The following is a 23,764-nucleotide window of genomic DNA, read 5'->3' as shown; positions in this document are numbered from 1 at the left end:
TTAAATTTACTGATAAAATTAAGTTTTCTGGACTTATCGACATTTATAAACATAGTTGTCTGACACAAATTTCCTCTTTCATTTTTTAAAGCAAGTGGATGGTAATTTTAGATACTATATGGGGGAGGGAGCCTGCTATTTCTATCATTTGTCAGAAGAGGGCAGCAACGTGTCTCTATCAAAAGCAAAACAAAGAAACATCAGAAGGGAAGCACTTTATTTTTCCATAATATAACTCTTTCACACACATATTCAAAAGTAGTATATACTTATTGCTTTAAAAAACATACATTTTAGAGATATATAACATGACAAGCAAAAGTTCTCTGTAACTCCATCCTAAAGGAGACAGTAACCCCGTTAATAGTTGGCATGTTGGCAGGATTTTTTTTCAGCTTAAATTATTTATACTTAAATTTAGGTTTTATAAGCCACCCTGATGTAGGAACTTAGGAGGCCTAACTTTTAATTGACAACCAGATGCAAACTTGGTGTATGAAATTGAGCATATCTTGTAATCTCTTGATGTCATCATTCTCCTTTTTCTTTTTGTCTGTGTATCAAGTTAAGAGCATTACAACAACCTTAAGAAATGTGAGAAAGAGCTAGTGATGGCTGGGAAGAATTTGTAAGTATAAGCATAAGGTAGTGTTAGCACAAAGTTAGTCTTTTAGTTTTTTCTAATTATGTTTTAATTGTTAAGTTTGAGTTTTAACTTTTTGTTTTGTTTTTTTTCCCCACTTGAAAAATGTGTAGCTTATTAACCTTGGGGAATGAGGAAAAATAGTATTTTTTATTCTTCCCTCTCACATAACCAGCTGAGCCAGTTAGTTCAGGCTTTCCTAGATGATTCACCTTTTGGAAAAGGCCAGTCATGGAAAGTTTCTGTCTAAATAAGGACTTTTCAGGAAGTTTTGAGTAAGTGAAAATGAAGTTAAAATGGAATTTCTGCTGATAACATTTGAATTAACTATTGCGAGTAGAGGGCCTTTTCCTCTCAGAGTTCCCTCTCATATATTAGAAGTGGTATGTGATTTAACTGTTCTCCTATTTGAAGATATTTTGATCACTGGATCTCTTCTTATCACTTGGTAAAAGTGGAGTTTTTCTAGGTATGTGATCAACAAAGAGTAATCTTCTGCTAATGTTACTTTGTGTTGATTACCAAAGTCCCTGAGAGAAATGTACGAGTTTCTGGAAGTTGGTTCCTGGTGAATATGAATAGGACTTTGGCACAGAAATTAACAGAGATACTCCCACAAGTTATACCTTTGCCATGCTTCCTTTATGGCATGTACTATATATCATGTATTATCATGACTTGTTTTCAGTGCTTGGCTGTCCCAATAGACTGTGAGCCCCTTAAGGTGTGAGACCATGTCATATCTTTTTATATGTCCCACATCTAACACAGTGCCTGGATCTAGGTTGCTTTTCAGAAAATTTTCACCAAATTGTCTTAAGTGGCTGCTATAAAAGTTTTGTTAATCCTATGGGAAAACAAGTAAAAAAACAAGACCAAATGTGCTTTGCATAAAGGCTTCTTTTACTTTCCCTATAACTTGGGCCACTTGATCTTCATCTTCTCTTATCACCAACCTAAACCATTCTAAAATTTCACAATGATGTGCCTTGATGTGGATCTTTTTAAATTTGCTATGTCAGATGTTCTGTGTAACATTCATTTTGTGGAAACCCATCCTTTTAGGAAATTTTCTTTTTTGTTGATGACCTCTCCCATATTTCCCCCTCTAAAATTCCTGTTAGTTAAATCGATGTAAGGCTAGGCTACGCTATGCTGGGGTGACAAATAAATCCAGAATTTCAGTAGCATAACAGAGCACACATTTATTTTTACTGGTGCAAAGTCCAATGCAGGTTGGCTAGTTCTCTGTCTTACAACTCAGCCATCCAAATCCAAGGTTGCTGTAGCAAAGGAAGAAGGAATAAATAGATTTTCATTTAATTCCCTTGTTTTCAGAATGAGACTTCAGTCTTGCCCTTTGAGTCTGGAACTTCTGTGGTTTTCATTTCTCCAAAGAGTGATGGGTTCTGCTGAGTTGGGTGGTAGACAGTAGCCTCTGGTACGAGGTGGAGAAGGGGATCTGGAAGCTAATTGCTCCTGAGGCAAACTTTCAAGTGGTTTTGGTCTTAACCCCTCTCCTCCATTTCAAAGGTTCCTGGTATCTCAATCTCCTGAGCCTTTGTAGAATGCTGTTATAGATTGGCTTGCTTATTGTTGGCCATTCCATATGGCTACAGGATTAGGAGATCAGAGGAAACCAAAACCTAAGCCAACTACTACTTGTCTATTTGCTTTCTACCTGCAGAATATGTGATTGACATCCGTTTTCTGTCTGACATACCTCTTCTTATTATCTTTGTGTAATTTTGCCTTTGTAAATTTATTTACCAGTCTTTAGTAGGGTTTTGATAGGGAGTGAAGAATAAAGCATGTATTCAGACCACCGTTTCTAAGTGGAAGTTTCCACTTGTTCTTCATGAGCCGTCTTAGGTCTGCCCCAGATTCTACCCAGGGGAAGGAGATGTACAGCAGCTCGTTCTAGTCCAGTACTCTGGGACTCTGCATTAAGCCTTAGGTTTGAATGTTGGTTTATTTTGGTTGTCCATAGAGCGGTGTAAGGAATTACGCCAAAGTTTAGTGGCTTAAAACAATTGTTTTATTGTAATTTCTCATTGTTCTGGGTATGACTGGGTTCACCTAGGCAGTTCTTGCTCAGGGTCTCTCGTGCAGTTGTAGTTAGTGACTGGGTCTGTGCTAGGAAGGTTTCTTGCGTAAATCATCTTGCAGGTTTCCTTACTTTTGTGTCTGGTGCCTGAGCTAGGAAGACTCAGACACTTGGGAGCTGGAATAGGTTTCTCAGGCATCTCTCCCTATGTGATCTTCCTATATGTTCTCTCCAGCATTGTGGCTTCAGAGTATCCAGACCTCTTATGTGGTAACTTGGGATTTCAGAGGCACATTCTCAAGGGAGAGATCCACGTGGAAGCTGTATCACCTTTTATCAACCAGCCTCAGAAGTTGCGTACTGCCACTTTCACTCAACTCCATAAGTCAGGGCAGCCACAAAGCCTACCCAGTTTCAGGGAGTGGTGACATACACTCCCCCTCTCATTGGGGTAGTGTCAGGTTCTGGAGGAGCATGTGGGATGGGAAATTTGTGGCAACCATCTTTGGGAAATAGAGCCTACTACTGGATTCTCTCTAGTATTGCTGCTTAATCTCTGGGCAGTCTTGAAAAAGTAACTTCCAACCCCTTAGATTTCAGTTTTCTCACTGATGAAATGTAAATGTGTCAGCTATTGCTACAGAAATGCTGTGTAAGAAACCATCCCAAAACTCTGTGGTATACACCAGTAAACATTTGTTTATTGCTCATATGTTTCTGGATGTCTGGGGTTCAGCTGGCCTGAGCTTGACTCCAAGCTGCTAATTGAGTTCAGGTCTGCAGCATGTCTTTTTCAGCCATCTTTGGCCAGCACCTACTTGAGGCATATTCTTATGGCTAAAGGGAGGAACTCAAGGGGCAAGTGAAACAGCACAAACACATTTAATGCTTCTGTTCCTGTCAGATCAGCTAACATCTCATTGACCATTGAACCAAGTCATGTATCCAAGCTCAACATCAGTGAGGTGGGGAAGTATCTTCATCAGTCGGGAAGGAGTGAATATTTGCTGAATGGTGGTCTAATCTATCGTATAAATTCTCCCTCTTATTTTTGACTCTTGACGCTTATTACTAAGAGGTTCATGTGGGACAGTAGAGGGACTCACAAATTAAGCCTCATAGAGAGTAGGACCAGATTTTGGAGGGTCTTGAACGCGAGGTTCAGCCATTTATATTTGATCCTCTGAGTAATACTGAGCCATCACAAGAACTTGAGCAGGAAAGTAACAGGTTTTTTTAAAATAAACCTGTTATTCAGGTTTAAACCTGTCGCCTTCAAAATAATTTGGCAGTCTTTCTCAGTGAAGATTCTTCATACAAAACTCTCAAACTCTTATTCTGTGCCACTTGTGTGAGTGACACAGTACTGAGTGCAGGAGTGAGGTGGCTCTTAATAAGAAAATTTGGTTCTGGTCCCAAGAAGCCTAGAAGGAAGAAGAGAAGAGAGAGAGATTGATATTCCTGCAAAGCTAGAATTTATGGGATTCACCTGTCATTCTTGTTCAGTCTTATTCTGGATGACCTGGTTGAACACTCATAATACAATGACCGTACTCTTGGACCCTCCCACAGATAGATTGGAATTTAAACAAAATTCCTGAGATGTCTTTGTTGACTTGATAAGCTTAGGCAGGTATTAGGTATTTCTCATCTCTTTATCTGAAATTTCAGGCACCATTAATATCTTTATATGATCCTTTAGGACTCAGTTTTATTGAGGGCAATTTTTCCAGAGCTGAAATTGGAAAGGATTCTCAATCATCTAGCTTTCTTCCACTCCCAAATTAATAGTACCTATTTAGCCCATTTCAAGAGATTTTGTTTCATCTTTGGATTGTTTTAGGTGTAGAAAAGGAGCCTTCTGCAGAATCTTTTCATTTGTTTATACTGTTGCTTTTCTCCTTGAAATAATGCCAGTGTTCTTCTCCCAAATATTCCATCTCCTCATTCCAGCTTTTACTGGCCTTTGAGTGTGAGTCCGAATCTCCATGTGCAGCACAGGGGGAGAGCCTTCTTCAGCCTTCACATCGGTAACTCATGTGGGCTGTGGTTCAGTAGTGACTACCGGGGTGTGTTTCATATTGACAGAAGTAATGGAGGAGATTTTACAGAGGTCAGATTTACGTACATTGTTGTTTCATTTAGTGAGGGAAAATGTCTTTATCTAGAACTGTTGTAGTAAGCTTTAACCATAAATCTCAGTAGCCAGAACTTATTGAAAGTCCAGTGGGGATTTTCCTTGTGTCATTTATTCCTTTTTCTTAGATTTTGTTTGTCTCTTTTTATTCCTCTTGTAAACTTGATGTCTCCTTCCTTGGCACAGGGTGACTAAGGAAGTGGATGCTACATCTAAAGAAGCCAAATCCTTCTTCAAGCAAAATGAGAAAGACAAACCACAGACTAATGTCCCTTCAGCTCTGCCGTCACTCCCTGCTGGGTCAGGGTGAGTATTCTAGTCTCAGGCCCAGGTGTACCTGGCACACTGGAGAAGCTATTTTCAGTATAAGGACCTTCTTTAACTGTAGCTGTCATGATTCTTTTCCTGAGAAAAGGAAGTTTGCTGCTGCTCTGTCTTTGTTTAATTACTTGCCAAAATGGAAGCTGCAAAGGAAAATTAGCCATAAGTTTCCTGTTTGATTCCAGCCTGAAAAACATCCTGATTTACATTGTTGACTACAGACCATGTAGTAGGCTTTACATTTAAAAAATAATTTTTGAATGAAAATATCAGCAATTCATCAAAACTTCTAATGAGGGGCTGGCCCAGTGGCATGGTGGTTAAGTTCGCACATTCTGCTTTGGTGGCCTGGGGTTTCCTGGTTCAGATCTCGGGTGTGGACCTACACACTATTTGTTGAGCCAGGCTGTGGCAGGCATCCCATATATAAAGTAGAGGAAGATGGGCACAGATGTTAGCTCAGGGCTAGTCTTCCTCAGCAAAAAGAGGAAGATTGGTGGCAGACATTAGCTCAGGGCTAATCTTCCTCAAAAAAAAAAAAATTTTTTTTTAATAAATAAAAATAAAAAATAAATAATTAAAAACAAACTTGTAATGAAGATTTGGGTTGAGTATTCACTCCCAACCCCCAGGGACCTCAAAGAAACATAAAAGGTTAAAGCTGATTTATAAATAATTCTATTAATACATTATCGGGAACTTAATAGTTTTTCTCCCTTTGTATTTTCCATATTACTTGAAGACTAGAATTCTTTCTCTTTGGAGGAAATAAAAATTTCTTTCTTCTTAACCTATATATAGGAAATAAAGCATCAGGGGCTGGCCCGGTGGTGTAGTGATTAAGTTTGTGCACTCTGCTCTGGCAGCCCAGGGTTCGTGGGTTTGGGTCTCAGGTGCAGACCTACACACCACTCACCAAGCCATGCTGTGGCCACGTCCCACATACAAAATAGAGGAAGATTGGCACAGATGTTAGCTCAGCGACAGTCTTCCTCAAGCAAAAAGAGGAAGATTGTCAACAGATGTTAGCTCAGGGCCCGTCTTCCTCACCAAAAAAAAAAGAAGCAGCAGCAGCAAAGCATCACAGTAAATATGAGGAGCCAGGGCGCTAGCCTGCAGGGAAGTGAACATGGACCACACCTCATATGTGGAACTGATCACCTGCTGACTCCTCTGGGCAGCTCTGAGTCCTTGAGATGTTTGGGGTAGAACAAGTCACCTATAGGGGCTTCTCTGACCCTTCTGTCAGTTTGTCACTTCTTCCTTCCCTCCCCAATCATGCCTATGTCATTTCTCTGAAGGGTAGAGTTTTGTTTTGTTTTTTACATTAAAAAAAAAAAATCATTGATTTTCCTATCAGATTATGAGCTTTTCTAGGACAAGCTTTTCTCATCTTTGCTGCCCTGGCTCCGACAATGCTATGGCACACTGGTATGCTCACTACTTGTGTTTACCCTGAAGCAGACCCTGAGACACAAGTGTGAGTGCAAGTCGTGTAGGTGGGAGGTGATTCCGGGAAGCCCCAGTAGGGAGATGAAAAGGGGTGAAAAGGAAGCCAGTGCAAGGTGTGTTCCCCAGTAGGTGACTGCTGGTGGTGGCTGGTAATCAGCCCCCCTGGCAACTCAGGGAGATGGTGAAGACAGGGAGGAGGCTGGGATGTTTATCCTTTAACTTCCATCAGTTAGCGGCTCAGCTGCTTCCATGTGCCCTCAGACTTCAGGCTGTGAGCTGCTGCTCTCAGGTGTGCCATAGTGGTCAACACAAGGACATGAGCCTGGGGCTGTGTCCACATCTGCTTCATACTCGTTATCTGTTTCTTACTCCAAGTATTTCTCTCCCACTGGAGTGAGTGGGTGGCAGAGGTCATGTAGTAGTTACACGGAAACCTAAGAAGGAAAAGGATTTGAGTGCTTGCTCCCACAGTGGAAATGATGTAAACACCAAGGAAGGCAGCTATGGGAGGAGACAGGTAATGTGAACGGAGTGCTCCAGACCTGGCCCTGTTAATACTCTAGACCAGTACTTTTCAAGCTGTGGTTTGCAATGGTCATTTTAAAAAAAATGAAATAGAATGACAAATATCATAGTATATCACATAGTAAGAGTAAATACTGCTTCATAAAATTTTTATTTCTGTTATTGATGTGCTTTTAGTGGGTGGAAGAATAAGCTCTATCTTTTAGTGAGGGTTGAGATTTAAAAAAAATGTGAGGCTGAAGCTGTTTTTAGCCTTCAGATAATTATATTGTATGAGAGGGATTCTCTTGAAACCAGTAGCTTTCACACTTTATTGATTGCCACTCACCTTAGTAAGGAATACATTTTACAGTATGCCCTAGTACATCCATAAATAAAGGTATGTAAAAAAGTGAAATAAAAATTTGGTGAAATAATATTTCTCTTTACTACATATAATGAACTCTGATTTCCTGTTTTACAAAATTATGTGGAGTATGTGTCATTCAGAAAAAGTTAGGACCCACTGAATTGATCTCACAATCTATTACAACCTGACTTTGACAAATACTGCTCTAAATTACATATAGAATTAGCCTTTTGCAGGCTTTTACTTGGGTTACCAGGCTTGTATCTGGTATTATTAAACAGTGTCTCTTGTGTTTATTAAAAGTTGCCTCCGGATTAAGTAGCAGATAGAAATAGAGGCAAAGGTTCTTCTACCTTAGGTTACTAGCATAGTTTGTTTGAACTAGCACAATTTTTACTTCTGGCCTCCTTAGTGTTTCTTAAAATAATCCCTATTGATGCTTAGAGATTATACTTGGAAACTGTGTTTCAGAAAATGCTCTGTTACTATAATTATGAAGGTAACTAGAGAGGGGAGAAGTGGTAGCTTAGCAAGGTCAGCTTAAATCACTCATGGAAATCTCACTGCATTCTCTATCCATGCCTTCCTTTCTTTCTAGGATAAGAAATCTGCTGAGATGATATCTGAATTAGGGAGACCCAGCAGGAAACAGATGGCATCATCAAATTTGGATACTTTGAGGAGAATTTAATAACTCACAAAGTGATGAAAACCACAGGGATGGGAATAGTGTGCTGTCCCCTGGGCTAGTAATAATGAGGCTCCATTACTATCCCTAGACCTGAAGGGGCAAGAGGGGGAGCAGTTTATTGCAGTGAAGACAGAGAGGGCCTCCTGACAGGTGCTGAGACCTTCCCTTGAGCGGTGGACTATCCAGGGAGAAGCCAGAAGAATAAATATCCAGATCTCCCATTTGTCCCTCCCTCCCATCTCTTGTTAGGGGACTTCATTGGCCCGCTGAGCTTGTGAAAGAAAAAATTATTCTGACACTTGGTAAAATGGTAAGGAAGACTTATTCAAGATTATTGCAACAGGTGTTAAGACTATCACAAAAGGGGAGAAAGATCGGGCTCAACTCTGAATACAGCAGAGACATCTGGGGATTTATAGCCAGGCAGCAGAGTGAGGGGGATGGAGGCAGTGGATGGAACCTTGCTAAGGGTAGGGAGATCTTGCTAAACCGACATAACAGAGTTCTTGCTGAAGGCAGGCCAAGGACCATACATCAAAGGTGAGAGATGAGGAACTTGATCAGGTATCAAGAGTGGGGCATTCTCTTTACAGACTTCGCAGGATTCTTGCTAAAACTGGGCTGTCTGAGCCCAGCAAGGACAGAGGGCCATGATTGCGGCCTGGTTGAGAACAGGGCTCAAAGGAGCCTGACTGAGCTTTGATCAAGAAGAGTCCTTTGTCCATACAAGACAGCATCTGAGGCAGAGAGCAGTGTGGAGAACGACGTAGAGGGAATCTAGAGGGACCAACCAGTAAAATATCTTTCAGTAGATTAATGAACTAGTGACTCCGTTATAAAGAGGTAAAGTGAAATTTGGTCAAAATCAATCTCTTTGAAAGCTATACAGAACATAATAGATTACAAGGATATGTCTGCTTGAGTGAAAAAGTCCTCAGAGTTGTATGTGAAAATGGGGACATGTAATTATGATAGTGTACCTTGAATTTCTGAATAAATCCAGAAGATAACCTTCAAGGTTAGCAAGATTGTTTTTCTGAAATGCATCTGAAAAAGCATCTAGAGTTGTGATTGTGCTTGAGAAAAGATGGAGTCAAGAGGAGTTCAGCTGATCCAGGGTGTGTAAGTGGGCACATTTTATCAGTGCGAACATTAGTATCTATCTGCTGCAGGCTGCACATGCCTGGTATGGAAAGTCTTTTCAGGGGAAGACTCTATTGGAATAATCCAATTTATTAAAAGAAAATTTTTAAAATATTTTTTCCACATACTTTTTAAATTTTCACTTTTGGAGTTGCTTCAGTTTATAGAAATTGTCCAGCAGAAACACTTTATTTGTTTATTTTTCTTTTCTCTAAACAGATTTAAGCAATACAGGAAAACCAGAGCAGGAGAGTGAAACATCCTGTCCCACATCCTTTGCTAGCAAATAAGAACAGATTCACAGGAGCAAATGTTTGTAACTGAAAATGCATTTCCTCCACATGTTTAAAATAGCACACTGCTTAGGCTATAAAAAGCCAAAGTTTATGCTTTGGGAATGGAGTAAACCAAACACCGAATTTTAATTAGAGGCAGGAATCGGAGATGACAAGAAGCCCTCTCCACTGTCTACATTTGGTAGTAGAAAGCGTGATGCTCAGCCTAGTGTGTCTGAATTACTGTAGTTCTGTTACTCTGAGCTCTTGATCCTCTTCTCCCCCTCCTGGCCCCCAATCCTCACTACCACTGCCGTGGCCGCCAGCATCCAGCTCCTGCAGCGCTTGTGGGTATTTGGCTGGTCAGCCTTCAACCCCACATTTGCTGCTTACCTTATTCCAGCAGTGGGCTACTAGCGGGCTGCTAGTCTCATTAAAGTTTCTAGTCCTAGCTGCAGGCATTACTTTGTCTCATTAAGTGCTTACTGTTTAAGTTGCCTCTTGATAGATTGGGAATGACCTAAAGCAATAAAGCATAAGCATGAAAAACATCACTTTCCCACATAGTTGTCTTGTCTTCTCGATCTATATAGCAAAAAAAAGAGGAGGGGGCCTTGAGTCTCAAACAACATCATGGGTGGTGTCAGTTTAGCAGTGTTTGCCCCAAGGAGAGAAGAGACAATTCCTCACAGTGCCATACTGACGACAGAAGGCCCAGACTAAAGATGCAGAAAGGCCGCAGTGCCTGACTGCTTTTGTGATTTGTCAGTGTTGGGCACATTTGACTAGTCAGTCCCTGGGAACCTTGAATTTGTGCAACAGAGTCTTCCTGTCTGAGCAGTTAATCTTATCGCTCCCAGTCTCCTCAGGCAAGAGTAAACTTCGTTGGCTCTTTTAAGTTTTTAAATTTTTCAGTCTTGAGTCTTTTGATAGAGGGTATTGAGCATTTCACTCTAACAAAAATCAGATATAGCTGCAATATTAGGTGGTAATGTTTCTAATTTTTTATCAGAATCTCTTGTTATGATGATCAGTCAGACCTCTAACCTATGTTGATTTTAAGATTTTATTTTTCCTTTTTCTCCCCAAAGCCCTCCAGTACATAGTTGTATATTTTAGTTGTGGGTCCTTTTTAGTTGTGGCATGTGGGACAGTGTCTCAGCGTGGCCTGATGAGTGGTGCCATGTCCTCGCCCAGGATCTGAACCAGTGAAACCCTGGGCCACCGAAGCAGAGCATGTGAATTAACCGCTTGGCCATGGGGCCAGCTCCCCTTTTACTTTTAAAGGAGTTGCTTTTATTTAGAGGGGAGCATTTCAAAGCTAGATCTAATTATATTTCAAGTATTTTTACTAACAAAGAAGAAAGGACCCGCAAATTATTCACAGCAAATATATGTACATCAAAATACGTACAACAAAAAAAAGACAAGCTACCTCAGAGATCTGACTTCACCTCCTGGTTTGACGCTGTCATGAAATACTCATCAGTTGGCGTGTACCTGTGTGCCTGCTGAATAGATATACTTGGTGAGGTTACTTAATGCCTAGAGAATGGCCATTCCAGGAAGAGGAAAATCAGCTTGTTTCAAAAGAGTAAATATCACGAGTAAGGGCTTATTGGTAATTATTATAATAATCAAGATAATTAGAAGGAAACAGATATTCCAGCAGACATGGCCTGTGATAGTTTTTGGACTCTAGTCTTTAAGAGAACAAATGGTATTTGTCAATTTTTAATAATTTAAAATTGGATATGCTTTTTTTCTCTTTTCAAAAAATAGCTTTATTGAGCTATTATTTATTCAACAATTTAAATTATACAGTGTAAAGTTTCTTACCATATTCACAGACTTGTGCATTCGTAAAACTATGCAATCACAATAATTTCTATCACCCCAAAAAGAAATGCAATCGCTCTCCATCTCTATCCCCACCTCTCTCCCCCACCTCCAGGCAACCACTAATCTATCTTCTGTGTCTAGATTTGCCTATTTGGACATTTCGTATAAATGGAATCATACAATATTTGTACTTTTGTGTCTGGCTTCTTTTACTTAGTATTATGTTTTCAAGTTTCATCCATGTGTCTGTACTTCATTCATTATAGCTGAATAATATTCCATTGTATGAATATACCACATTTTGTTTATCCATTCATTAGTTGATGGACGTAGGATTGTTTCCACTTTTGGCTATTATGAATGACGCTTCTATGAACGTTCATGTACAAGTTTTTGTATGGACATGTGTTTTTGTTTTCACTTGGGTATATACCTGGGAATATGGTAGTTTGAACATGCTCTTGAATAGGAGAATGAGCCATAAGAGAAAACTTTGGAAGTGTTATCAAGGGGTTGGGTGACTTGGGTGCCTAGATTTCTTCCACTATGATTTCTTTGAAGCATGTACAGTGATATATATATAAGCTCCTGCTGTAGGAAAGAAGAGATTGATGGAAAACTATAATGTCCAGTAACACTGTAAAAGCAATGACTAGAAAAAAGATAAGGCAGTATCCTTCCATCATAATTAATTCTAGAAGTAAGGAGAGGGAATTCAGCCTTTTGATTTGTTCCTACAACCAGCTTTGAACTTTCTACTCAGTGAGATTTCCTGTTTGGTGATAATTTGGGATTTTAGTTTAGTTGACTCAGGGCTGGCCCTGTCTTTATTGTATTACTGTTTGTAAATAGATGTTCTTGACCTTCCCAGTAACTTTTGAATTTAACTTTGTTATTCTTAGCGGATGTGGTGCTGCCAATAGGAGGTGTTCAGAAGTATGTGGTGAGATACTTTGGTTGTCACATGACTGGAAGAGACCTCTGGTACTTAGTGGGTGGGGCTCAGGGATACTAAATATCCTGCATTACATAGGACAATTTGTATAGAGAAGAATTTTCTTTTCCAAAAAGCCAGCAGTGTCCCCTTTGAGAGACACAGTTTTAGGGAACTGGAGTCCCTCATAACCACTGAGCTTACCCTTTGGTTTCTGGTTTGAGACTCCACTCCAGGGCAGGCATTCACAAACTGATAATTTGTGGGCTGATCTGTTCTTAGATGTTTTTGTTTTGCCAGTATGTAAAAATCAGGAGAGTTGACATAAAAATCTGGATTACTGGCTTTTCTTCAGAAATGAGAAGTTGTGCTACTGTCTTCCCTTTTTTTTTATGGCAACAATAAACTGGAGCAAAGTAGATGGGGTTTGCCCTTTCCTGGTCCCTACTCAGCTGCTTCACTCATTTATGCTGCCTGCTTGGTTCCTCTAAGTCAGTTGTTTTCTCACACTGAGATAACGTGTTTCCCCCTAATGACCAGGTCAGTTTCCTTTTGGAACCACTTTGTTCTCTAGATTAAATATCAGACATACTCTCTTCTCAGATTGCAGGTTAAACATTTCTTTACCCTTTTTAAAAGAATAAATAGCTCCTATTTATTTACAGCTTATCAAGTTTAAGGCACAGTGCTAAGTGTTCTATATGTATTATTTCATTTAATCCACATAAACACTTCAAGAGGTAGGTGCTCACTTTGTGCCCATTTCACAGATCAGGAAACTGAGGCTCAGTGAGGTGCTGTTAACTTGTTGAGATTACGTAGGTGATGGATGGTAGAGCCAGGATTCTAGTTCATGTCTATTTGAGACCAAAGCTTGCGCTCTCAGCCACTGTGCCATACAACCATTCTTTCTTAACTCCTGATTGGCCTTTTTTGTTGAAGTCTCTCTCTTAAACTTTATAACTGATGAAGGACTTTTTGAAAATTATTATTTTTGAAGGAAGTAAGATGACTGTTTCCTCTCTTTTCCTTTGTAAGCCTTTTACCATGGCATTAACCATGGTAAATCCAGGTTTCCTTAGTTTCAGTCTCATTCCTATTTCATGAAATGGAAGGAGCTCATGCAATTTAAAAAATGAGTTCCAGGTGTGTTTGTACATTGATAATTTGTCAACAGTCAACAGTGAAGCTGTGGTTGAGATGTGATCAGTGAGCTGGGGAATGATGGCTGTTGGACTCCTGCTGAGACCTGACTCCGACGTTGCAGGTAGCTTCTCTGAGGGTGTTGCCAGGGAAGCCATGTAGGTGATAGCCTTGCCCAGCTTGTGTTAAGTGCATTTCTTCTGGTAGCCATTTCCTCCGGGATAAGAACAGCTAGAAATAACTTTTAAGAGGATGTTTCAAGGAGCTAGTATGACAATAGAAATGATTGATTGTGGCAGCCTGGATGGTACTGCCGTTATCTTACTTATCAGCTCCAGAATGATGTGCTTTGTACTGGGGCAAGAAAACGCTGTACCGGACTTTCACCTTCATGTTCTTCAATGGATGCTAACAGCCTGCTTCATTTGGTTTTAAATTATTCTTAACTTGTTTTTTATTTTAAAGATTTTATTTTTTTCCTTTTTCTCCCCAAAGCCCCCCAGTACATAGTTGTATATTCTTAGTTGTGGGTCCTTCTAGTTGTGGCATGTGGTTCGATGAGCGGTGCCATGTCCGCGCCCAGGATTTGAACCAACGAAACACTGGGCCGCCTGCGGCAGAGCACGCGAACTTAACCACTCGGCCACCGGGCAAGCCCCCTTAACTTGTTTTTTAAATACCTATAGATGTTGGAGGAGCAGAATAAATGTATTTGAAAGTGAAATTAAAAATTCTTTAAAGATTTCCCCATGAATAGTTGGAATATTTTGAATTTATTAAAGGTGGTCTCATTCACATTCTTGATTCAAAGAGATTGTTCCAGGCCAAGCTAGTAACTAGAAGAATTATGAATGAAAAGACTAGTAATACTCTTTTTTTGGGGGCGTGGGGGAGAATATTTGACGTTTGGATCAAGCAATAAGGTGCTTGCCAATGTGAGCCTCTAAATGAGATCACAAACATAGAAAAACTTTCAAAGCAAGAACTTTTTTCATTTGTGGTCACCAGAATGGGGTAACCTCTGTCAGTTTGGATTGACTGCTTACAGCACATACTATGAACCTAGGAAGTGTCCCTAGTGGTTTTCAAGGTTGCCCAGAGTTGAACAAATTCTAGTGTTAGAAAATCCTCTGAGGAGATGAACTTTATTATGTGGAATTTTATTGCAACTTTATTATTGGCCCTTACTTAGCCTTGAGTTATAGTGCCAACAAGTTTTAAAAATCTGTGAATTTAAGAGCCAGGTAACTATATATGTTATAAACTTTTAATACTTATTTTGCTGTTTTCCTATACCCTCGGTTGTGCCATATTTTTCTTGCTGTGAAATACGAGTCAGTAAAGTCCTTTGGAAGTGTAGGAAAGAATAGGTAGCAGAAGTTATTATGTTCACAAAGTTTACTCAGTATGATAACAGGAAATTGATTTAGAAACAAAGATGTGGAGGCCTTCATTTAAGGAGAAAATTGTAATGCTCTAAGAATGAAGTGAAAATATTTCACTTCATTTCACTAATAAAATCATTAAATTTCACTAATTGTTGATTTAACTGCTTCATGTGCTTTAGCTTCTTCCAGTGTACACTAGAGGGCAGAATCCCCAATGAAAAGATCGCTTATCTTTGGCACGATCCCAGGAACGTAGTGTTCCTAAGATTTGGTATATGAGTGCTGTACATTTTTCTTTGCCTAATTAGATTAGCCTCTTGATAATGAGATTTTTATGTGCTATATAGTTTCTGCATTTTTCTTTTATTAGAATTTGTTTTCAACTCTACCATTGTGCTTAGAAAGTGAAAGATGATTTTTCTTCTCTCATTTTTTCCCTTGAGATGCAAAAGCTTTTATTGTTGTTCTTGTTTTTTTTTAATACAAATAAGAAAGTAAAAATGACCCATAGTTGCACCACTTAAATTTTTTTGGAAAGAAGGCAGTGACATTTCTTTGCTACCTGCCTTTCTTTCCTTCATTCCCAGTCCCAGAGGTTAATAGTTAACTGGTTACCAGTTTTGTGCAGATCCTTCCTTATGCTGTGCTCATATATTGTAATCATATAAACATTAAAACAAGAATGGATGCTGTCTATGTTAGTCTACAACTTGCGTTTTTACTTAACAGTCTCTTGGGTATCTTTCCAGGTCCAGTATAAACATCTACATTTTTTTGGTACCTATGTGGTATTTCATTGTGTGAATATTCTATAATTTGAGTAACCATTCCCTTATTGATGAACATTAATTTTCCAAATTTTATAAATACTAGTAATTCTGTAATAATTCTTGCACACGTATTATCTTCTCCTGCTGTTATTTTTGGAGGGTAGATTCTTAGAAGTGGGCTTGCTGGGTCATCAGATGGGTACACCTTGAATGCTGATAGATGCTGCCAAATAGGTGATACCAATTTGAAGTCTCTCCAGTGTTACGTGAGAGGGCCAGTTTCTGCGTTCCATTACCAGTGTTCCTCAGGGCTTTCTCCACAATCATTACATTAACTGGATTTTCATAGCTTGCTTGTTTGAGTTGTGGCTTAAAATTTCCCTTCATTTGAAAACTTTTACTAAAAACAACCTTTTTCCCAAGAATTAAGCTAATGGTGGATTTTTGTGCATTTGTCAAATGTTACAGAAAGAATAAATTAAGATTTGGGTATCACCCATAGATAGTCTCCGTAGTATATCAAATCATCAAAATTAATTAATTCTCATTCATTTAAGTGTTCAGATAAAAATCTGAGTTTTATAAACGTTGAGAGAAATTGTAAGCCAGTTTAGGGACTATATATTGTAGATCCTTTAAAATGCTGTGTGATGACTTCTCTCTTGGGTCCTTCATGTTGAAAGTTAATGGCAGAGAAGAATGTCGTTCGTCCTAAGCATGGCTATCAATGATTCTTATGTTCTGTTCAGGTTCTGGTAAAGGCATCTTGCTGCCATTTCATGGAAGATTATTATTGTACAGAAGGATTCATATTAGATATATATTTTAATTTGGATTGGAGAATTTTTCTTATGGGAGAAGCTGAGCAGCTGTGTTCTAATTATTTTGGTCAGGGATTGAAAATCAGGATGATCTGAAGTCCAGCACTTACTATATTCAGTTACTTAACCCTGGATTCTTGCCGAAACCTTGTTACCCAAGGGAACCTATGATAAATTTAAGCTGAAATAATTTAAAACTTCTAAACTAGGCTATTATTTCCATCTCATTGAGAAAATGGAAGATTCTGAACAAGTATACATTTTTAGATCTAGTAATTTTGGATGTATAAGACCATTAAAAAGTCACAGCCTTTTGATTATTAGCTTTCCCCTTGAATTTGAAATGTACAATTTCAGTAGGTGCTGTTTTGAGAATGAGCAGGAAAAACCCATGCTTTGCATTGGTTTCTGCTTTAAACTGGAATCCTTTAGCCCCAGCTGCTTGTGAGATGATGAGCTGTTGGAGGTAGAAACCAAAGGAGAAGAGGAGTTTTTTTCTACAGTCAGGTAAAGCGTGACATGACTTGTTTGGACCAGAAGTGAGAATTGTAAAGATCCAAGGAATACCATATATAAAATGCTCTGGATCTTGGTCTCTTGTCTAGTGTAACTAGCTTCAAAGAAAAGAATTGAGGAAAGTTTCCTTTAGTTCAGTAACCACAAACATGGTGTCTGCTTCCCAGCCATGCTTCTGTATTGTGCTGTGGGTTAACTAAATCCAAATTTTTTATACCATTTCAGAAAGACATTCTGATCTAGCTTACATTGGACCAGTCTAGACCTCAATTTCTCAGTCTTGATGTGGTGAAGCCAGGTTTCCTACTGGGCTAACTTGAGTCAGCTGTGTGTTTTACAGTATCATTCAAGAATGAGCCCGGCAGAATTTCAGCTCTGTGAGGGCTTAGATTATGAAATTGGAGTTACATATGTTTTTTAACTCCTTTGAAATAGGACTTTGTTTTTCAGGCATAGTAGAGAAAGTCTGGATAAAGGCTTTTGTTTTCCTTACATTTTATCAATCACTGAGGAAATTGGTTGGCAATGGAAAATGGAACACAACTCCTTTCTTCCAATATGGTATGTCATCTAATTATGATACATTATCTCAGGACACTCCTGATAAGACTGGTACACCTGTAAGCTTTCTACCACCGCCCTTTCTGTATTTGTTTAGGGTTTTCCCAAGATTCACAGGCTTCTTGTCTCTGTGCATTTAATATCATTCGTCTACTCCAGCAGCTTTAACTATCTCTTCTATACTGGTGATTCTCTGCTCTTTCCTTCCAGTATTGCTCTTTTCCTGAGCTCCAGACTTGTATTTCTCACTACTTGCTAGAAATTTCTCCTGAATCTCCTTGACAACACACTGGTCTAACATTCAAGTCATTTTCTCTAGATCCTGTCATTTTACAGAGCTGAAGAAACAGAGCCTGTGAAGATAAGTAGCTTGTCCAAGAGAGAGAGCCTGGACTAGAATCTAAGGCTTCTTTCTAATCCAGTGTTCTCATCTGCTGGGCCAAACTCCCTGTATGTCCCTGGAGGAAAAAAATGTACCACCACTGTTGCCTCATCACTCTGGCCCCAGCCTCCATGCCATCTTCAATTCTTCCCTTTTTCCTGCCTCCCCAACTGCCCAATCCATTAAGTCCTTTTAATTCCACCTTCAAAATGTCTATAAATATTCATTTATATTCCTCCCGTCCATCTCTCTCCTCTCCTCTCTCTGTATTTCATCTCCATTCCCGTTGCCTTTTTTCTAGGTCTTGCTTTCTGAAGCATCTGTCTCTATGTTGTTGGAATATTTTCTAGTCTTTTGAAAGGCTTGGACTGTTGTAATTATTGCCTAAGTTTACTTAAAGCCTAGGATCCCTCTTCCTGTATCCACCCTACTTGCCACTGCTAGGATAATTTGGCAGAGATTCAGTTTAGATCATGTCGCTTGCCCAAAAATTTGATCCTCCTTGCCTACCATTAAGTTCAAATTCTTTAGCCTGATATTAGGGAACGCCATGGTTTAGCTCCAGCCAGCCACACCTTTGTCTCAGTTACTCTATTTGACAGCCAGACGGGAGTCCTTCCCTGTGACCTGTGTTCTCCTCCCTCAGCTTCGTTCATACTGCTCTCTCCCCTCCCCGGTTGCCCCCATCTCTCTCCGTCTGTGGGAATCCTGCCCATTTTTCAAGCCCCAGCTCTCTGCCCTCCCACACTCTTCCCTGATACATGCCTTCTTTCTTTGTACTCCAGTTCCACGAATGGCTCTTTAAATATTTGACCATGAAATATGGTTATTTTATTTTCTTATTCATGCCCTACAAAGAGGCTCTTTTAAAATTTTCTCTTTGACTTTGGATTTCTGCAGTTTCAATACCATGTGGATGCTGTGGATTTAGTTTTGTTTCTTAAATCGGGATTCATGGCTTTTGAAATTTCTGAAAAATTCTCAGGTGTTATATCTTTAAATATTGCCTCCTTGCATTCTATTATCTCTTTCTAGAACTCTAGTTAGGCATGTCAGATCTTCTCATTCTGTCCTCCATATCACTTCAGTTTCTTTGGAATTTTCCATTTCATTATTTCTCTGAGTTGCCTTCTGGCTGTCTCTTGTATTCCAGTTCTTTCCTTTTTCTTCCTCTCTGTCTTATCTATTTTAACTTGTCCATTGAGTTTAATTTCACTGACTGTTTTTTATTTTTAGAAGTTCTATTTGGTTTGTTTTCAAATCTGCCTGTTCTTTTTCCATAGGATCCTATTCTTAATGGTTTTGAAGTTTTCTTTTATATTCATAATCATTTTAAGTATATTTCTATTATAGTTTGTAATGGTTTTTTAACCAGAAGTTCTTGGGGTTCTAAAGCTGTCTTTTTTTAATTTGTTGGCTTTCCTTTTGTGTTTAGTATTTCTTTTACTCATCTTTAGCAAGGTTTTATCTCTGGGGCGATCTCATGTGGCCTGGGGTGAAGTTGTACTTTTCAGAAGCGGAGACGAATTTGCTTTTTCTGAATGCCCTGGCTTGGGCTAATTTTTATGTTAATTTCTTGCTTTGGAATTCCTAGAACATTCAGGTATTATAGTTGAAATAATTGTGAACCCCGAGTCCATGTGATTGCAGGCGCAGGGTTCCATTTCTCAAGAGACACCTTTTTTCCTCTTATCCCCTACAGCCCAAGCAGAGATAAATTTTCTTGTCTGATCCCTGGGCTATTAGGTGAATTTTTCCTAGTCTGTCCTTTCGCTGAGGATACATAGAGTTTCCACTTTATTTGGGGTTTTAGTTCTGGTTTTCCACCTTTTATAAGCCCAAGACCATCCTGTTATCATGTAGATAACAAAACCCAGGCTGAAAGTTATTGAAACTTCTTCCCGACCCCACTCACCGCACCCCACCCCTTTTAGCCACTATATCAGCTTATGTGCTACTACTGTGGTTTTCAGTTCCTTTTTTGATCTTGGCACCCCGGGGCTTTCCCTTTCTTTCTTATGAGTTTCACTATACATTTAAAATAATTTTGGGTGTATTTTATTTAGCATTTCTAGGTCTTTATATGGAAAATGTTTGGATATATTAAACATCTATCTTGCCTGAACTGGAAGCTCATTGTGAACAGATACCCTCTATTGCTTTTTTTCATATTTCTCTGCAACTAGTACAAAGTAGTTCATTATATTTGGTGAATTTGAAGTGACTTAAAGGAAACATTTCTGACTGCTTTGAGCACAGAAGAAATACCCAAATCCCTTTTAAAATACTTATCTTTCATATCAGATATGAATCGCTGCTTCTCCTACCCAAGCCCTGTGATTTTCACCATTAAAGTACTGTGTATGTTAAATGTCTGATGCTTTTCTTCTCTCTTTTGAGCTGTTTACATTGGTCTCTTTGTTGTTTTCCCTATTCTGTTCAGAAACAAAATATCTGGGAATATTTCTTCATATGATCTCTAAGATATCCATGGATTTCCTTTCATGAAGTTCCCTCATATCTGTATCAGTATATTTGGAACCCCCTTTCAGCTCCATCTTAATACCTGTTTTGAAAAGTCTTTACGCCCCATTATTGTGAATGTTCTTTTTGTCTAGTGTCTGACCCCTCAGAGATCTGCAAGAAACCTCATAGATGTCACCTTTCATGGGAAGCAAGGAGCTGAAAATTCAAAACCCTTGACTTCCCAGCCTCTTTTACAGCTAGTTTTCACTCAGGAGCCTCGGCTTCATGAATCAGACATCTGCTCAGGATTTTGAGTCCAGGGCTAGTGAGACAGAGGCAGGAAACTCCAAAAATCTTCTTGGGCCCACTTTGGGGTACCAGCTGCACCATGTGCATGACAGCCATGACAGCAGCATCCTTACCAGCTTAGGTCTATGGTGTGATTTAAGGGCATTGTTTCTGGCCTCTAAACTTGATTCTTGAGTCCTCCTGGCTTTTGTTAGTAACTCAGTACTTTTTTTTCATTTTGAGAGATTGTAGACTCACATGCAGTTGTATAAAATAATACAGAGAGATTTCTCGAACCCTTCACCCAGTTTCCCCCTGTAGTGACGTCTTACAATATCAAAACCAGGATAATGACGTTGATTCAGTCAAGATAGAGAAGATTTCCAATCCACTAGGATCACTCATGTTGCTTTTATAAGCATACCCACTTTCCTCCTACCCCCACTCCGGCAACCACTAATCTGTTCTCTATTTCTATAATTTTGTCATTTCAAGAATGTTATACAAATGAAAGCATATGGTATATAACCTTTGAGATTGGCTTTTCTTCACTCTGCAGAGTCATTCAGGTTGTGGTGTGTATCAGTAGTTCGTTTCTTTTTATTGCTGACTAGTATTCCATGGTATGGATGTACCACAGTTCATCTCACCATTCATCCACTGAAGGACATCTGTGTTGTTTCCAGTTACCAGGGGCTATTACAAATACAGTGCCATAAATGTTCACATACAGGTTTTTGTGTGAATGTAAGTGTATTATTTTTGTGTGAACATAAGTTTTCTAATGCTACTGTGACAAATTACCACAAACTTAGTTGCTTACACGGCAACTAAGTTGTCTTTACAAATTTTGTAGATCAGAAATCCAACAGTGGATCTCACTATGCTAAAATGAAAGCAGGTCTGTGTTCCTTGTGATTGTAGGACTAAGGTCCTGATTTCCTTGCTGTCAGCTAAGGACCATTCCCAGCTACTGGAGACCATCCACATTCCTTGACTCATGGCCTCTTTCTATTTTCAACACCAGCAACAACTGATTGATTCCTTCCTGAGCTGTGAGTCTCTGTTCCCTCTTCCGTCTCATCTCTTTAACCCAGCTGGGAAAATTTCTCTGCTTTTAAGGACTCCTGTGATTAGATTGGGCCCACAGAGATAATCTAGGATAGTATCCGCCGTTTTAAGGTTCATACCCTTAATCACATTTGCAAAGTCCCTTTTGTGATGTAAGGTAACTAGTTCACAGATTCCAGGGGGATAAGAAGTGGACACCTTTGGGATGCCATTATTCTGCCTACCATAATTAAAATTTCGTTTCTTAAAGATAAATGCTCTGAGAGGATTGCAGTTGCCCAGTCATGTGGTAGTTGCATGTGTAGTTTTTATAAGAAACTGCCAAACTTTTTCAGAGGGGCAGTGCCATTTTACATTTCTACAAGCAATGTATTAGGAATCCAGTTTCTCCACATCCTTGTCACCAGTTGGCATTGTCACTATTTTTTTTTTTTTTGAGGAGGAGGATTAGCCCTGAGCTAACATCTGCAGCCAATCCTCCTCTTTTTGCTCAGGAAAACTGGCCCTGAGCTAACATCCGTGCCCATCTTCGTCTACTTCATATGCCTACCACAGCATGGTTTGCCAAGTGGTGCCATGTCTGCAACCTGGCATCCGAACTGGTGAACCCCTGGCCACTGAAGCAGAATGTGCGCACTTAGCTGCTACACCACTGGGCCGGCCCCTGTCACTATTTTTTATTTTAGCCATTCTGATAGATGCGTAGTGATACTTTATTATGTTGTAAATTTGTATTTCCCTAATGGCTAATGGTGTTAAATATCTTTTCATGTGCTCTTTTGCTATCTATATATCCTCTTTGTGAAATGACTCTTCATGTCTTTTGACCATTTTCTAATTGGATTGTCTGAGCTTTTTACTGTTGAGTTTTAAGAGTTCTTTATATGTTCTAGATATTAGTCCTTTATCAGATATGTGGTCTACAAATACTTTCTCCCAGTGTGTAGCTTGTCTTATTGTTTTAAGAGGATTTTTCACAGAGCACATATTTTTAATTTTGATCAAGTCTAGTTTATCAGTTTTTTCTTTTATGGATTATCACTTTTGGTGTCAAATATAAGAATGCTTTGCATAGTCCTAGATCCCACATATTTTCTCTTTTGCTTTTTCATAAAAGTTTTGTAGTTTTATGTTTTACATTTAAGTCCATGATTATTTTGAGTTAATTTTTGTATAAGATATGTGATTTAGGTCAAGGTTAACTTTTTTGGCTATACTATCCAATTCTAGCACCATTTTTGAAATTCTTTGAATTGCTTTTGCACCTTTGTCATTGAATGTCTTTAGCACTTTTCTTTTAAGGTTTTTTTTTTTCCTTTTTCTCCCCAAAGTCCCCTGGTACATAGTTGTGTATTTTTAGTTGTGGGTCCCTCTAGTTGTGGCATGCAGTATGCCGCCAAAGCAGAGTACACGAAGTTAACTACTTGGCCACAGGGCCGTCCCCACTTTAGCACTTTTGTCAAAAATCAGTGGGGCATATTTGTGTGGGTCTATTTCTGGTCTCTCTACTTTGTTGCATTGACATGTGTCTATCCTTCTGCCAGTGCCACACAATCTTTTTTTTTTTTTTTAAGATTTTATTTTTTTCCTTTTTCTCCCCAAAGCCCCCCAGTACATAGTTGTATATTCTTTGTTGTGGTTCCTTCTAGTTGTGGCATGTGGGACGCCGCCTCAGCGTGGTTTGATGAGCGGTGCCATGTCCCTGCCCAGGATTTGAACCAACGAAACACTGGGCCGCCTGCAGCGGAGTGCGTGAACTTAACCACTCGGCCACGGGGCCGGCCCCAACACACAATCTTGATTATATAATATCTTGATTTATATAATAAGTCTTTAAATCTGATAGACTCATTCCTCCCACATTGTTGGTTTTTTGTTAAAGTGTTTTAACTATTTTATTTCTTTGCCTTTTCATATAAATTTTAGAATAATTTTGTCTGTACCTACAAAAAACTCTGGGATTTTGATAGGAATTGCATTAAACTTTGTTATGGACTCA

The 23,764-nt window shown here is 39.2% G+C and overlaps 1 protein-coding gene across 1 annotated transcript in view; it reads left to right on the top strand.

Moving 5' to 3' along the window:
• CFDP1 (craniofacial development protein 1) overlaps positions 1–23,764 on the top strand; it is a 127,772-nt gene that overhangs the window by 23,904 nt on the left and 80,104 nt on the right. The window contains exon 5 of the mRNA XM_046681668.1: positions 5,014–5,133. Within this exon, the coding sequence (XP_046537624.1) occupies positions 5,014–5,133 (120 nt within the window). The remainder of the gene's footprint in view (positions 1–5,013; positions 5,134–23,764) is intronic.

This window comes from Equus quagga, chromosome 13, assembly GCF_021613505.1.
Source record: "Equus quagga isolate Etosha38 chromosome 13, UCLA_HA_Equagga_1.0, whole genome shotgun sequence".
NCBI lineage: Eukaryota > Metazoa > Chordata > Mammalia > Perissodactyla > Equidae > Equus > Equus quagga.
The sequence above is the reverse complement of the archived record's forward strand: the minus strand, read 5'-3'. Positions and strand labels throughout refer to the sequence as shown.